This window comes from Cebidichthys violaceus, unplaced genomic scaffold (assembly GCF_023349555.1).
Source record: "Cebidichthys violaceus isolate CVI_PGR_0920_01 unplaced genomic scaffold, fCebVio1.0.p SCAF_1, whole genome shotgun sequence".
Taxonomy (NCBI): Eukaryota; Metazoa; Chordata; class Actinopteri; order Perciformes; family Stichaeidae; genus Cebidichthys; species Cebidichthys violaceus.
The window spans coordinates 22,642,179-22,659,508 of record NW_027176262.1 but is presented as its reverse complement, the minus strand read 5'-3'; the positions used below and the strand labels follow the sequence as shown (position 1 = coordinate 22,659,508).

General features: G+C 42.9%; 2 protein-coding genes across 2 annotated transcripts; both read right to left on the bottom strand.

The window, feature by feature from the left end:
• Nucleotides 1–116: 116 nt before the first annotated feature.
• LOC137876231 (multidrug and toxin extrusion protein 1-like) lies at nt 117–4,972 on the bottom strand. The gene is made up of 17 exons (XM_068715633.1): nt 4,459–4,972; nt 4,021–4,122; nt 3,718–3,786; nt 3,460–3,608; nt 3,108–3,150; nt 2,938–2,982; nt 2,716–2,813; nt 2,504–2,601; nt 2,283–2,396; nt 2,120–2,187; nt 1,845–1,953; nt 1,680–1,755; nt 1,514–1,583; nt 1,202–1,334; nt 1,010–1,104; nt 820–912; nt 117–663 (listed from the first exon to the last, which is right to left on the bottom strand). Exons 1-17 carry the CDS (start codon nt 4,564–4,566, stop codon nt 376–378), a joined length of 1,758 nt encoding a protein of 585 aa, XP_068571734.1. The 5' UTR covers nt 4,567–4,972; the 3' UTR covers nt 117–375.
• Nucleotides 4,973–9,586: 4,614 nt separating this feature from the next.
• LOC137886093 (multidrug and toxin extrusion protein 1-like) lies at nt 9,587–14,095 on the bottom strand. Its single transcript, XM_068728424.1, has 17 exons — nt 13,852–14,095; nt 13,401–13,502; nt 13,098–13,166; nt 12,830–12,978; nt 12,428–12,470; nt 12,267–12,311; nt 12,062–12,159; nt 11,844–11,941; nt 11,622–11,735; nt 11,431–11,498; nt 11,181–11,289; nt 11,021–11,096; nt 10,842–10,911; nt 10,598–10,730; nt 10,361–10,455; nt 10,117–10,203; nt 9,587–9,901 (listed from the first exon to the last, which is right to left on the bottom strand). The coding sequence occupies exons 1-17, from the start codon at nt 14,017–14,019 to the stop codon at nt 9,608–9,610; spliced, it is 1,818 nt and encodes a 605-aa protein (XP_068584525.1). The 5' UTR covers nt 14,020–14,095; the 3' UTR covers nt 9,587–9,607.
• Between the last annotated feature and the right edge of the window lie 3,235 nt (nt 14,096–17,330).

Here is a 17,330-nt window from a genome sequence, read left to right as displayed (position 1 = left end):
GAATGTATATTTTCGAAGCACTTGGCTTTTGTTTTTGGGGATAACAGGCTGAGCTTTGGCCACCGTAAACATATCCAGCCACACATCTAGCGAAATAAAAGATAATGAAAAAACAAAAAAAACATGAGCTGGTTTATAATTTGCAGACAATAAATACGTTGCAAATGTATACATTAGCGGATCAATTTACGGTGTAAGACTTGTACTTTTCAGTGTCAAAGTACAATGTTGCGCTCATGACGGTTTAGTGTCCTCAACCCGGCAAACCGCATGAACTTGGAATCTGGGTGACGGGGACGAATTTGGCTTTGCAGTACTCAATTTAAACGATAGTCGTCAGTGTGCCATATTGTTACTTTAAGGTCAATCTGACTCTTAATTTGGGACCAGTGCAGTGGAGAAAACTTGATCGGGAGTATAAGTCGTGTTGATCCAGTCCAAAGTAAAGTTGGCCTCTGAAGGCCGGCTCTCTGGCAAAGGCACAAGGAAGTGCACAGTCGCTCCCACAGCCAGAAGTGCAACGGCTGCAAACACAGTGAGGCCTCGCCTGAGGACCAGCTGGGTAGTGGAGAGATGGACACCCTTCAGCTGGACATGTCCATCCTGTGTCTCCGTGTCCCCGTCGTGGCACTCAGTGCTCACAGACATGTAGCCATCCACCGGCTTGGGAGACAGACGTTGACCATTATTTTGTTAAGTCATATGGAAAACGAACAATGTCAAAAGGACTAAATAATAGAATGATAGAAATGCCAACTGACGAGATAAAAACGAGCTGTGAAAATAGATTTAGATGTTTTGTTGTTGCAGGCCGCTTACGTTCCCACGGCTCGCTGTCTGCTCAACGGGGCTGTTACCCGCAGCGTCTGACAGGGCAGTCATGGGAGTGTTCCTCTGTGCTCGCTGTACGGCCTGCAAACAAACACAAAACAAAAAGTAAACCGATTTCTCAGATCCTTACAAGTAGCTTTTTTTGAAAGTCCAGATTCTGAGGCCCTGCTGAGCATACCTCCTCTGTGATTCTCTCCCAGTTCAGCTTAAAGATGACAGCGATGTAGACGACGCAGAGTAAAATGATACCAACGAGCAGTCCCAGCCAAAAACCTGCAATTATTCAGTTAAGTGCGGAGCAGGCTTTCCGAGAAAATAAAAACCCTTCTCTTTGGAGATGAAAAAGCAACACATCACTTCATACGATTACCTAAAATTCTCAGTTTTGTAACGAACGTTAAGGTAACGCTCAGTGGAAGTCCTATGCAGTAGTACCCAATAAAATTGCCCACGGCCGGTATCTTCTGTTTGCCCGTGCCCAAGAAGATGCCAGAGCACACGCACTAGGACGTAAAGAGACAGATCTCTTATTGTTATGCAGTCTCACTCCACTGGCCACCCTTTACTAACTGCTGTCGAGTTAAACATTCATATATTTGGCTCATTCAACATGCAAATATATTGCTGTGCTGTGCAAATATATATATATTGCTGTGCTGACAAGGAGAACTGTTATACTCACCATAAGAGCATCAAAGAACTGAAGGAAACAGTACGCGTTCATCAAGTGTGAAACCAGACCTATGATCTTCCTGTAATAGGATTTTATAATTGGCATTTATTTTATTTTTTTTCAATCTTTGCAATCATAGAGTTACTGAAAGAAAAGTGCAGCTGCAGAGACTCACTCATCAGAGGTGAAGATGAAGCCAATCATTGTTTTAGTAGAGCCAAGCACAATGCCTTCAACAACTGCAAAGCTACCTGGGAAAAAAAGGGGACGGAAAGAAATCAAACATCAAATCCTGATTTATTGATTTCGGCTACATCAACAGAACATGTTGAGCACTGACCTGCGAGAGCGAGAGACATCTTGCAGGTGAGGATGGCCCTGGCAGTGTCTCCGGCACCGAGAGCATTACCCACACGGGCGCATGCTGCTGCTTGAATACCAAGAGGGAACTGTGGAGTCATCGTTTTTTTTTTTTTTTTGAAAAAGTATGAAAAAGAATCGTCTTCTGAGAGTGTTCAGAAGTAAACTAACTCAAGGTGAACAAACCTCGAGTTTAATATGTTTAGAGAAAGGTTTTATACAGGAGAATATCACGCTCTGACTTGTTGTTAGTACCATGAAGGTTAAGAAAGCCACCATCATCACAACATGTTGGGCGGCCAGCTCGTCTTCACTCAGCATTCCTGATCGTCAGACACAAAGAAGAAGGTCGTGACTCAAAGTTTGTATCTGGTATGTTCAAAACAAATGTCTTAACTTTGTGTAATACTCGGATTACCTGCAAAGAATCCCCCAAACTCATAAACCCACCACTCGAAGCACTTCATCAACGTACTGGGAAAGGCCAGTTTCATGTAGGAGCCCCACTCCTGCAGTGATTCCACAGACCAGCCTGCAGGGGGGGGGGGGAAGAGAAACTTATTCAAGTGAAGATCAACAAAGTGGTCCAGGAGATCATAAAGTCTCCATAAACATCTACTAAATATAGCTGTCCCTCACCTCCCCATGTTTTTACATGGAGCTTCTTCCACCAAATGTAAGCAAACAGAAAAGCGCAGATGTAAATCTGAGACAGAGCGTTGGCTGCTGCAGATCCGCTGTAAGACATGGACACAGACGAGTTGATATCAGAGTGTGTGTGTGTGTGTGTGTGTGTGTGTGTGTGTGTGTGTGTTTTAATCAGATTCAAAATGGTGTGTGAGTACACCTACCCAACACCCAGATCCAGCCAGTAAAGAAAGATGTAGTTCGTCACAACATTCGCTATGTTTGCCATGGCAGCGGTGTACATTTGTGGCAGTATTATACCCTGAGTACACAAACCCGCGACGTTTTAACGTTAGACTGAATACGATTTATAACAAATACTGAAATAAGATGATACAGAGGGCCGACACAGAGAACTTGACTTGGGGTTTAAGGCAGCAATGCACCTGGTTCTGCAGGTAAGACACCTGGAGATACTGTAGAAACATTGCCTACAGAGAAAGAGGATTGAAGTTAGGCGTGTTTCATGTACTGAGCAGGAATAATACAAAACAGGATTAGAAAAACATGTTGAATTGTTGCTGAAAGGCAAAAGAAAAAAAAGGGTAGGACTCACTGGTACCGCCGGAAGGAAGCCTGTGATATACAGCTGGGCTATTCTGAAATCAAGAAAAAGAAGCACTCTCTCAAGCTAAGATAATACATAATGTTCAATTCAGTCTCATTCATTTTCACTGCCATTTAGAGGCAGTAAAAAAAATTAATTCTGACCAAAGTTGTCATAATTCATGCTTGAAAGGGATAGTTAAAAATACTGGAGCAGAATAGATGCAATAAAGAGAATCTGTGGGGACCAGATTTTTTTATTTTTAATTTTTTTACGTAGGGAGGATAAGGTCTCAACCTCCCGAGTTTAAACCCACCCGCATCCCTTGTGCAACAGCATCACGACATACTAGGCGCTGTACCTGGCCACCTCAGGGCTCTGGCCCAGGCATAGCAGGACGGCCTGGGCGTTGATGAGCAGACCCCAGCAGGGCAGACAGAACAGCATCAGGATGACGACGCCCCGCTGAAGGATCACTCCCACCCGCAGCAGGTTCTTACCGCCAAATGTCTGCACACCATAATTCACATTTTAGAGAAGGGGTGCAGTAAATAAACAGGAGGGACAATAAACAATTGAAATGTATCGCATCATCTTTTTTTAAAAGAGCTTTCCAAACCTGAGACACCAAAGTGTTGCATGCCAGTCCCAGACCATATCCTGTAGCTGCAGTGGTAATATTAATGGCCTGGAATGAATATAAAACAAACGTCAGTCCCTCTGATGTAACCAATATTTCTATGAGTGTTAACAGTAAATATGCTACATATTAAATAAATCATCAGAGACAATTGTGAAATCTCGAAGAAGTTGAGTTTATAGCGTTAATATTTCATTTTCTCCCTTGGAATTACATTTCCACCTTTCCTTCCGTCACGCTAGCCTCCACAAGTGTCTACGGAGCATACAGATGACCACTTACAGCAGAAGCTAATCCATAGCCAGCCATCACTTCATTTCCCAGACGCCCACAGAACATCGTGACCACAAATGGGAGCAGGTAATTGAGGATTCGAGAGAGCAGCTAGAAAGACAAACATTCGACAACGGAGCAGTTGATACGGTTACCAGCTCACAGAGGATACGCTGCAAATGACCAGAAACACAAGTCGCAATTAATAAAGCAGGGCTCTCTTTGCAAATGAGCCATCACAGTGTCATCACTACCTGCCTACACGGTCTCAGGTCTAATGATTTCTGCTGTCACGTCACAGACACAAAGGTGTGTTTAGCTGACATCCTAACCTTTTTCATCAATCATCTGTTGTGTAAATCAAGTTTTCAGCCAGGACAGCCTCAGCCCACACACTCGGTGTGAGGAACAGACAGAGGAAGGTGTGTAAACAGTGTCCATCCTTACCAGAGGGCCGGTCATCCTCAGGATGTGGTACAGTTCCTCTCTGTGGGCCAGGGGAACTCTGTGGCGCAGCCACCTGCAGCAGAAAAGCTTGTCGCTGGAACCCTCCATGTCTGCAGGTCCAGAACGTTAAAGCAGATCCCTCTGATGGCGCGTCGGTCTTTTATCTCACGGTCTCGGAGATAATGTCGGACCGGATACAAATATTTTCTCAGCTGCCCTGGAATGAAGCCAAAGCCAGCTGAAACAACGAAGATTGTGGAAACACAAGAGGGGGAGAAAAAAAAAGAAGAAAAAAAAAGCTTGCAATCACAACAAAGACTGAAACGGATGACTTAAAAGCAAGAATGTCTTGATCTTCAGCGGTTTAATATTGAAAGAAAATCACCACAAAAAAAATCACAAGCTATAGATCTGTATAAGGACAGACGGCGTGTCAGGCTGCCCATGCAGTGGCTGGACTTTGGAAGCAGGAGGACAGACACACACACACACACACACACACACACACACACACACACACACACACACACACACACACACAGAGAGATTAGGCGCAAACCAACTAAGTGTTCATTTCACTGACAATAATATCAAATACATGACGCAGCTCATTACATGGCAGACCGTGTTGTCCTAGAAGCGCCGGACTAGATTTAATACGGCAGCCTTATACAGCCAGCCACTGACGAGGACCTCCAGCCCACTACAATGTAGGCAGCTGTGCCCCTTACCTGGCAACGCAATGACCTAAAACGATATTAAAATGGATTCCTAACATCCTAATGTCAATTATCTGTATGCTCTCTATTGTGGTTACACATCACAATGGAGCTCAGACAGGTAAATCAGTTGCACTACCACCCCTCTGCTCATAAATACATGGTACCGCCTGGACCTGTAAAATGGCGCTCATGTAGCCTGGGGTCTCTTTTAGGCCAAACAGCCTGGAGGGTGGAGACGCAGCAGAGCCAAGTGATTTGACTATACATGTTATTTGAGCAACAGGTTACACTCGATCCTTTTGGTAAATATAACCAAACAAATATGTTTGTATCTACAGGCCCGACCTTCGATAACTCCACCTGAGAACAGAAAGACAACAGCACAATAAAACATGGAGCCCTCAGTGTGTGTCTCTTATTTCCTTGAAACGGAGAGGGTCTTCATTACACTGTGCCTCCATCGCATTCATGGAGGACGCAATGATTCACCTTTTTTCACATCGTGTGGAACATTCAACCCATTTGCTGGAAATGGCAACATAACAACTGCACTAATGAGCTCATATCAAACACCGTGCGCTTGGGCGCATGTGTCCCTGGTTGCCATGGTGATTGGAGCACCTGCGTGTTAGAGGCTAATTGTGTGCACAGGGATTTTCAACAAAACTACCTGTAAAACCTCTGCCCTCTGCACCACAACCACGAGTCCAACCAACAGAAGGGGACCATGAGAAAGAGACGACTCTGTCCAACGGGCTGATGTGGTTTTTGTGTTCGCGGTGTTAAAAAGGGGGGCGACTAGCTCCCTGGGCTCACTGGGCTAAGAGGGTTGTCTGCTTAACTGGAGGGGTTGACGGTTCGCTCCTTGGCTAGGACGTGTTCTGAGTCGAGGTGTCCTTGAGCAAGACACTGTCCCGCTAGAGGCTCCCTGAGACAGGGATGGGTCAAATGCAGAGACGAATTTCCCCCTTAACGGGATAAATATAGCATAATAAAATAAAACATACAAAACTGGTACCGTCTGCTTTCTTTGAGAAATTAGTGGTCAGATTTAACATGGAGCAGTTGGTTGGAGTTCATGTTGCTCTGCGGCTCTTTGAGCCAAATGTGTAAGTCTGTAGGATTCCATAGACACCTGCGTGTGACCAGCACAACATTTCCTATCTTTCTGACCAAAAATGGTGTGTAAAGAGTAACGATTGTGGGACCGGGAGCAATTTGTTTGGAAAAATCACAGAATACTTTTCACGCTCCGCTCCGCTCCGCTCCGCTCCGACCGTGATGTCATCACTCTAGCGCTGTACATTCCGTGCAATACACACCCATTATGAAATCTGAAACGGATCAAAGTTTTCCTGGCTTGATCCGTGACTTTATGAAAACTGTGCTAGCTTTCAAAATGCCCATTTGGCTCAAAGTCCAGCGCTTTGCCTAAGTTTTAATTTTCAAATCGTTTTTTCTACGTTGAAGTATGGCTAATCAATACGGGCCTAAAGTTAAGCATTTTTTTTAGCTTTCTTCACGCCGAAACCCCCCATTCAAGTGAATGGAGCGATTTGCTACGTTTTTTTTTGCACACGGGCCGTAACTTTTGTGCCACACTGAATAAAGTTTGGGTTTAGTGATTGAAGACAGTTTCACTACAATATATTTAATGTATCGATCAAACTCATTGCTCAAGAAAAGAGGCAGAAGGAGAGCGGATAGCGATTGTGAAAAACATTTACGGAAACATGAACTTTGAGGCCGTGCATTGATGGATTTAAGTATCGGACCAACAGGGACCATTGGGAAAGTAACCAACGTACAGTAAACCCATCCTTATATGAACTTGAGTGGAAGCGTTCAAGGATTCATTGTTGAAGCGACATAGTTAATCAGTTCAGTGATGAAATGGAGACGATACATAAGCTCATGCAGTAACAAAGCAGGCAAAAAGGTCAAGACCAAAGGCAGCCCAACCGGCCGGTGCCGGGTAACAGCATGACAGGAGGAGTAATGGCAAACAGGTGTGAGTGAAAAAGGGCTGATTTAACTGTGGAGGAGTCATGTGGAAGAACAGGGAGAGTAGGTGTGCAGGAGACAGGGGAGAACGGTCAGAGGGCACCTGGTGGACAAAACGAGTATGACAACGAATGAGTTTGAGGAGATGGGACATTTATAATTTCAATAAACAAATGTGTTTGTGGGAGACCTTTACAATCAATTAATTTTTTTAAAATACAAAAGCACATATTCTGACTATTCTGTTTATGTTGATGACTAATAATCTGCATTATACTTTGGGTTTGAATTAGAGATGCACCGATCCGATATCAATATCTGTATCGGTCCCGATATAGGAAAAAATTCTAGATCGGGTATCGGTGACAATGTGACCGATCCATAAAGGCAAATCTATTCAGTCCAATTATATGCGTTGTGCTCTGCGTAACGTCATGCGCTAGCGAACTGGCCGCGTAGATTGTTTTCAAAATGGAGCGAGCGAAAGGATCAGCCATCTGGAACTTTTTCACACGACCTCAGCCAACACATTCGACAGCTACCTGCAATACGTGCGCAGCGATGGTTCCAAGGGGTGGCACTAAAACTTCAAGCTATAACACAACCAATTTAACCACCTGGAACCACGCTACGACATGATAAGCCGAAAATATTTGTCGGAGACGGCGCTACCTGAACTGCACGGTAAAGTGTGCAAACACATATTGAAGGAGATAAAAGATGTCAAATCGATAAGTTTCACAACAGACATCTGGAGCTCCTACGTTTCCCCCGTGTCACTTTTAAGTTTAACAGCACACTGGCTGGATGAAACTTTTGTGCCACACAGTGCAATGTTAAATGCAACAAACTTTCGTGGGTCACACACCAGCGAAGCGATAGCAGCTAGCCTGAAGGAAATGTTTGACAAGTGGCAAATTCCGTTGAGCAAAATCCACGTGATTCTGAGGGACAACGCCAGCAACATGAGAAAAGCGATGGACAACCTGGGGGCGCGTAGCGTCGGCTGCGTTGCACATACAATGCAGCTGGTTGTCAACGAGGGACTTCTGTCACAGCGTGCGGTCAGAATTTTTTTTTTTTTTAAATCGATTCAGCACTGTTTTTCTCTATTAGATCGGTATCAGATCGGTATCGGCCGATACTAAACCTCAGATATCTGTATCGGTATCGGAAGTGAAAAACGTGGATCGGTGCATCCCTAGTTTGAATGCAGTAAAGTGAATGTGCACTCTTTGTAGTGTGTGAGCGCTATTTTTCTGCTAAATCCTAAGCTGTTTGCATTGCATACAAGTATTTACAGCCACTGTGAGTAGCATTTAACGTGACAATGTGAACCCTTACATGCTAGATAAGAAAAGATAGTGTACTCTTAATATTCTTATTCAGCTAAATAGAACTTCTACGCACATTTCTACAAACACCATTGTTTATTTTGCCATCAGACGAGGGCTACGCTTACAAATGCTCTAAAGATTCAGGGGGAAAGAAAATGATCTCTTGCAGTGACGTGCGGTGAGGCTCGTGTCTGGTGAGGCGCTGACGCTACACGAGTCAGATTTACAAATATATGAACCCAATAGAGAAGCTTAAATCACCATTCAACTGGCAGTTTGCACGTTGACTACTGGTTGTTTTTCATATCAGCATTATTTACACACACACACACACACACACACACACACACACACACACACACAGGTAAAGTACATATTTGGTTACACCGGGAGCGATTCAGAAGCGGAGCGCATAAAGGTTACTTTATGTGCTTTTTCACTGCAGTTTAATGTCAGATCAGCAACACTAAATATGTTCTACACAGACGTGAAATACATTATTCTATGTAAAGAAAGGACATATAATACAAGTGTCTACAAATATTACAGTGGTGACAAACAATGAGAAAGCAAAAGGCACGCCCTCGACCCAGTTAGTGAGGAATTGCGCAATCTGAGGTGAGGCACAGCTCGTCGCTGCCTCACCTCACGTGTCTCCTCTGTTTGAACAGGACATGCGCTAATTCAGCGATTTTGATCTTAAAAATGCTTGAAATGATTGGAATCATACATAAATTACATTTATAGCACAGATCAGTAGAGACATATTAATACTTATTTTATTTTAGCATTATTTGTTTTTTACTTGTCATGATGACTCCTCCCCTGAACCGCACGTCCCTGATCTCTGAAGCATTTATCATGCATCACATGTTGACATGAAACAAGTGCAGATGAGAGAAAAAGCAGAAGGACCATTAAAAATGTAATTGTTTATGATCAAACAAAGAATGAATCTCGTATAACTAAATGTTAGTTCAACCATTAATTCACTTAATTTTGCATCAAACCTGCTGATGTTTTAGCCACTTCCTCTCAAAGATAACAAGTCCATGAGCACAAACAACAACTAAATGATCAAGGAGCTCATCCTTTAATCGGGACTAGTGCAGTGGAGAAAACTTGATCGGGAGTATAAGTCGTGTTGATCCAGTCCAAAGTAAAGTTGGCCTCTGAAGGCCGGCTCTCTGGCAAAGGCACAAGGAAGTGCACAGTCGCTCCCACAGCCAGAAGTGCAACGGCTGCAAACACAGTGAGGCCTCGCCTGAGGACCAGCTGGGTAGTGGAGAGATGGACACCCTTCAGCTGGACATGTCCATCCTGTGTCTCCGTGTCCCCGTCGTGGCACTCAGTGCTCACAGACATGTAGCCATCCACCGGCTTGAAGGAGAAAGTATCATATTCATTTATTTTGTTGAGTCATATGGAGAACAAGTGCAGTAAAACTTAAAAGAAAAGTCGTCAGATATTTGGTTTCTTGGACTGATGTAGAATATTACATTTAAAACAAAAGAGAAAAGTCCATTGATAACAGTGTCAAACTAGCTATGAAAAGCCATCTAGGTTGTTCGTGTTAAGAATAACAAGCCACTTACGTTCCCATTACTTGCTGTCTGGTCGTCTGACAGGGAGGCTGTGCGTAATAATGTCACGTGTGTCTTTTTCTGAGCTCGTTTCACAGCCTGCAAACAAGCAGGTACAAAAACACAACAAATAGGTACAGAAATTTGCCGAATTTGCCTGATAAATAATGTATAAATGAAGCAGATTTTGCCGGTATATCGAAACAGCTGAGGCCCCGAATGATCCAAATGATTGTTTGATTGGGCAGCACCATACCTCTTCCGTCATTCTCCTCCAGTTGAGCTTGAAGATGACAATGATGTAGAAGATGGATTGCAAGATGACACAAATGAGCAGCGCCAGCCAAAAACCTGCGGAGAAAAAAAAAAGACAAATTAGTCTGTCAAAGCCACAGCAGGCCTCGCTTAGAAGAACTCGCTTCGTCCTGCGCAGTCATTTATTTGTCTCGAATGTCTACGGAAGTAGCAAAACATGGTCACTTTGTGTAATTACCCAAAATTCTCAGTTTGACAACAAACGTTAACACCACGCTCAGTGAAAGTCCTATGCAGTAGTATCCAATGAAATTGGCCACGGCCGGTATCTTCTGTTTGCCCGTGCCCAAGAAGACGCCTGTGCACACACACTAGAATGGGGAAAACATTTATTTTTTTTGACATATATGTCTTGATTTTGACTGCAAATATATGTTGCATTCTACTGCAAATATATTTTTGCTAGACTTTGTTAGACTCACCACAAGACCATCAAAGAATTGGAGGAAACAGTAAGCGTTCATCAAATGGGAAACCAGACCGATGATCTTCCTGAAGGGAGAGTTAAGATTGTGTCTTTGTGTGTAGCAGTTGTACTGTAACAACTTTAACAATGTTAACGTTCAATAAGTCAAATGTAAGTGCAGCTGCAGAGACTCACTCATCAGAGGTGAAGATGAAGCCAATCACAGTTTTAGTAGAGCCAAGCACGATGCCTTCAACAACTGCAAAGCTACCTGGGAAAAAAAGGGGACGGAAAGAAATCAAACATCAAATCCTGATTTATTGATTCACGTCAACAGAACATGTTGAGCACTGACCTGCGAGAGCGAATGACATCTTGCAGGTGAGGATGGCCCTGGCAGTGTCTCCGGCACCGAGAGCATTACCCACACGGGCGCATGCTGCTGCTTGAATACCAAGAGGGAACTGAAAATACATTCAGGAATCGGAAAGAATGAACACTGATTTACAAAAGAGCTTGCTCCTGAAAGTGTTTCAACTTTTTTTGAAATAATCTAAATCTGACTTTTAAAGTGGGAATATCACGCTCTGACTTATTGTTAGTACCATGTAGGTTATGAAAGCCACCATTATCACAACATGTTGGGCGGCCAGCTCGTCTTCACTCAGCATTCCTGATCGTCAGACACAAAGAAGAAGTTTGTATCGCATGCTGTTTTGATTAAATCAATGAGCTAAGAGATAGGCTTAAATAACATGGGTCTGTATTAATGTAATCATGAAAATACTTGGATTACCTGCAAAGAATCCCCCAAACTCATAAACCCACCACTCGAAGCACGTCATTAATGTACTGGGAAAGGCCAGTTTCATGTAGGAGCCCCACTCCTGCAGTGATTCCACAGACCAGCCTGCAGGGGGGGAGAGAAACTCATGTATGCAGACTTAAAAAAAAAGATGGAGGCTGAAGAGAGCGATGCATGAAAGCAAAGGGAAACTATAAATGTGAAATCTCTCACCTCCCCATGTTTTTACATGGAGCTTCTTCCACCAAATGTAAGCAAACAGAAAAGTGCAGATGTAAATCTGAGACAGAGCGTTGGCTGCTGCAGATCCGCTGTAAGACATGGACACAGACAAGTTGACATCAGAGTGTGTGTGTGTGTGTGTGTGTGTGTGTGTGTGTGTGTGTGTGTGTGTTTTAATCAGATTCAAAATGGTGTGTGAGTACACCTACCCAACACCCAGATCCAGCCAGTAAAGAAAGATGTAGTTCGTCACAACATTCGCTATGTTTGCCATGGCAGCGGTGTACATTTGTGGCAGTATTATACCCTGAGTACACAAACACCAGATGAAGCGATGATGAGCACCACTTTACATTAATTAAGACAACATGTTTTGATTCTCTGAAAATAATTGTGTACAGGATATTAATGCACCTGGTTCTGCAGATAAGACACCTGAAGCTGATGTAGAAACATTGCCTACAAGACATAGAAATAGATTTAAAAACACACATTTGAGATGATGTGGTTTCTCTGTACGTCACTGAAAAATGATTGAATTTGCTTAAAAAAGTGAGAGAAAAGTCACAACTCACTGGTACGGCTGGAAGGAAGGCTGTCATATACAGCTGGGCTATTCTAAAATCAGAATTCAGATCCAAGGAAATGATCATTTCATGGTATACACTGTTCATTTATGTCCACTTCCACTTAAAATGAGAACATTTAGATTTTCAGGAGAAATAATATGAAGATATGATTCTATACAGTGTATGCTTAGCCCTGGAGAACACACATCAAACAACACAGAAGAGGCGTGAGTGTGCACCACAGAACTGTAAAGAGGTCATGCGATCAATATTTGGAACACAGATAATCTGTTTATGCTGAATCTGCTCAAAAATCGGTGGTGACCAGATTTGATTTGAAGGTAGAGGCGTTTGAGAGGATGAAGTGCTCTGACTGGACACCATTCATGGACACATTCACGTAGTTACCTGGCCACCTCAGGGCTCTGGCCCAGGCATAGCAGGATGGCCTGGGCATTGATGAGCAGACCCCAGCAGGGCAGACAGAACAACAACAGGATGATGACGCCCCGCTGAAGGATCACTCCCACCCGCAGCAGGTTCTTACCGCCAAATGTCTGCGCACAACAGCACAGAATGTGTTTATCATTATAGAACAGGGTGTAGAGAATGAACAATGGGGATGTCGAGTTTGTGAAATTGAGGGGGGGGGGGCAAAATTGCATATAGGGCTAACCTGAGACACCAAAGTGTCGCATGCCAGTCCCAGACCACATCCTGTTGCTGCAGTGGTAATATTAATGGCCTGGAATGAATATGAAACAAACGTCAGTCCCTCTGATGTAACCAATATTTCTATGACTCTTAACAGTAAATATGCTACATATTAAATAAATCATCAGAGACAATTGTAAAATCTCAAAGAAGTTGAGTTTATAGCGTTAATATTTCATTTTCTCCCTTGGAATTACATTTCCACCTTTCCTTCCCTCACGCTAGCCTCCACAAGTGTCTACGGAGCATACAGATGACCACTTACAGCAGAAGCTAATCCATAGCCAGCCATCACTTCATTTCCCAGACGCCCACAGAACATCGTGACCACAAATGGGAGCAGGTAATTGAGGATTCGAGAGAGCAGCTAGAAAGACAAACATTCGACAACGGAGCAGTTGATACGGTTACCAGCTCACAGAGGATACGCTGCAAATGACCAGAAACACAAGTCGCAATTAATAAAGCAGGGCTCTCTTTGCAAATGAGCCATCACAGTGTCATCACTTTGTCGGGTTGCAGCCACCAATTGAAACAAGGCAAGCGCTGCCTTTGGTAGACTGATGTGTGCTTCTAAATATCAGACACAGGTTGCTTTTCACCTGACATTACCAACCAAAACACTCAATCTTCTGTTGTGCAAATCAGGTTCTCAGCCAGGACAGCCTCAACCCCTGACAGACAGAGGAAGGTGTGTAAACAGTGTCCATCCTTACCAGAGGGCCGGTCATCCTCAGGATGTGGTACAGTTCCTCTCTGTGGGCCAGGGGAACTCTGTGGCGAAGCCACCTGCAGCAGAAAAGCTTGTCGCTGGAACCCTCCATGTCTGCAGGTCCAGATACTAATGCAGGTTTTTCCAGCGCAGCGTTGGCCCGTTCTGTCATTTACTTATCTTTGATGATCTCCAGGGACAGAATTTCCCACTACTGTGCCAAGTATTTCAACCCCTTAAAAGGTAAATTATTAATTCAGTCCAAAAAAAAAAAAAAAAGACAAAAATGATGTAAACCAACTAACTATATTATTTTGTTCTGGTAACATGGTACAAAGTACATATCATGAGTAACTACATAATAATGTAGACTAAGTGGAAGCAAAGATGCACAAAAATGTTCATTTAGAATTTTATTTAAAATTCAAATGCAGTTAAAATTTAATTTTGCGTCTCATTGCGTTCACTGAGTGAATGATTATATGGCCGTAGTGCCTTTGTGGGAAGAATATTAAATAACAATAACCTGCCTTCGTTCCACCTCTGCGTTGTCAGGTGTGATATGTGAACAGACAGAAGGTGTGAAGTCATTATTATTTATGAACATCTCTTGCATATTAACGCCTGGCACATGTTTCCTTTTAAAGAAGTGAAATCAGTCCAATCAGCCTCCATCAGTTCAGGTAGACATGTTCGTCAAAGTGTTTATGGGTATGAAACATAGACATCATGATGCGGTTCTTTGTCCTACTGGGGAGCACCGAAGGTTAACCGGTCAGCGCTCTGGCAACATCTAAAATGAGATGCAGCCATTCAGCTGTCAGAGAGACAGCGTGCATCACTGCAAGATTCAGAGATAGAAAACACATGTTTTGCACTTGAGGCAGAGCTGGTGTATAAATGTGTGTAGCGATGAGATTACGCACTCCGATTTCGGATGATTTATGAGGTTTTAAAAAAAAAATCATACTTTCTAGAAGTGCTGCCTCATCTGGACCAAATCTGATTATTGCACTAAGCTCTCAGTGATTGTGTTTTTGGTTGAATTCAGCTTTCCTCATAGACAGGGAAACGATGAGTCGGTGCATCCGTGGGGCGCATATATTCGTTCCATTGGAGGGAGCAGGAGTTTAAGACGCACAAAATAGCTTCCAGAAAACTCAAGTGTGCCGCTGTGATTGCTTCTCTCATTGACAATCTGACTTAAGGGTGAAGCCTTCCACTTAGTGTAGAGGCAGAGACTGCGGCAATACACACAGTGTGCTTGTGTGTCAAAAAAGTGATGATTCGGGTGAGAAATAATGTGACTATAACCTCCCCATCTTTTTCATCAACCAGCGTGGGCTTTTGGCAAAGTGATGGCACTAGGTTTCATAGAAAGAAACATTTTGTGTGAATGTTGAAATCCATGGTAAGCAGTGACATCTCACAGCGAGACGACACAACCAGTGTGTGTATTTTCCGTGTGCAAGTTTCTCTCACAACTTAAGCATGAATGGGAGTTCTCGCTTTATAATCGAGAGCAAGATGTGCAAGGTTTCTCCTCGCACTTCACTCAGAAGTTGCTTTGGATGGTGTTCAGCCGACCCTGACACGGTATGTCAGCACAGACGTGTTCCTCAATGCTGCACGGCAAAAAGAAACACAGCGTGGTGTCATAGAAATGAATGCTCTAAAGTAAGGGCGTTATACGCACAATAACGCGGCATTGATATTGTGTTAGACAGCACAATAAAATGCAAGTATACGCACACACACGAGCTCATGCACTGGTCTTCTCTTACTATGCTCCTGCAAAAACTAAATAAAAAAAAGCCAGATTATTATTTTTTTTGCTAGACAGGGACAAGTGTCTCAATAACCCCAGAATTATTTATTCATTTATTATTTTCATCGGATCGATTGATCTCACCAGATCAGAAAAGACGTTCGAGTTCCAGCCGTACATACATCTCTGATAACAGGGAAGGGCGAAGGAAAACGTGGCATTTCTGTTCATTCGGAGTGTCCTCTGCAATGAGCTCCCCTTAGTGAGACAACCCAAAGGCCTCGAGGCTTCGTGTTGGCTAAATCAATCAGCCTGTTGGAATGACTGCCACGGACACCATGTGCTGCAGCGCCACTGATTTGTTTCTGTCACTTGTTATTTTCCCTAACACTGCTCTTGCCTTTGTGTTTTCTAAGTCCATTGTACGGCTCTTCATATATATATATATATATATATATAAAAAGAAAGATATATATATATATATATATATTTGTCCTCTCAGCCATCTGCCGATAGGACAAAGTCATTTATGTTAAAAGTTAGACGTCCATGAGCTGAACCCCTTTGCTTATCACTAAGCAAAGTTATACAGTACTAACCTGTACCAGCTCATTTACGAGTCAAACATTAATCTGCAGAGTTTATAGACGCGTCTTGGTTTAACATTACTAGAGCGACAGCATCTCATTGTAATCCTGCTTCTTCCTAAAGAAGACGAAGAACCGTGCACAGCTACACCGCCTGTGGTTTTTCAGGTGGATAAAAAGACCCAAGAGGCAAATATCTCTTTACAACAATTTATTCCCCTGATGATACATTTTTAAATGAATTATACCTGACACACACCGTTTATTCATTCGGTTCTTCTTTAACCTCTTTAACAGGCTCAGAGAGGATCCAGGCTCTCAACATGATGCCAAACTGCTGCATATGGATAGATTGAACACTATTAGTGATAAAAGAAGTGAAATATATAATTATATAGTATATAAAATTACAATGAAACAGCTGGAACAAAATGACATTTTGGTTGACCTCGTCTGACCTCTCCGTACTAGATCAAGATGTACTAGATAAAGCTTCACTTTATCAAAGTAAACATTTGTTTAGAGGCCCTCAACATATAGTTCTATGATCTGGGAGAGCTGGAAAGCTTGTAGCTACATGATTTCTAATAAAGAAATATCCTGAAATTGCTTTTTTTTCTCCATTCGAAAATTAGAATTTTCAATTTGTGCTGTGTGCCATCTTAACTTACTCTTAACCAGTAACATATATACTGATATTTACACATATCAACACATCTCACAAGTGCTAGGGTTATTTTACTACCAAAAGTATTAAAATAGCCCTTACAGTTGCAACGCTACACTCATTATTGTATGGGTATGCTATTTTCGAGTTGAGGGCCTAAAAATCGGTCTAGGCTGCAAAAGGTTAATCATTCACTTTCATTTTGTCTTTCACAACGCTGCGAGTGAAACAGATCTTGCGTTAATGAGCTACTAAGTTGACAACGCCGGCTGGACAGCCACACGTGAAACAAACACGTTAAAACTAACCTGAACATGCAGCAGAATCCTGCGTTTTAGAATTGTGAGACATCTCGTTTGCACGTACCAAACAGACAAAAACAAATGGTGCTGCTTGTTTAGCTTCTGCCTCCACTCTGTCACATAGGACCAGTCCGACCATTAGCTTCCGTTAAATATTGA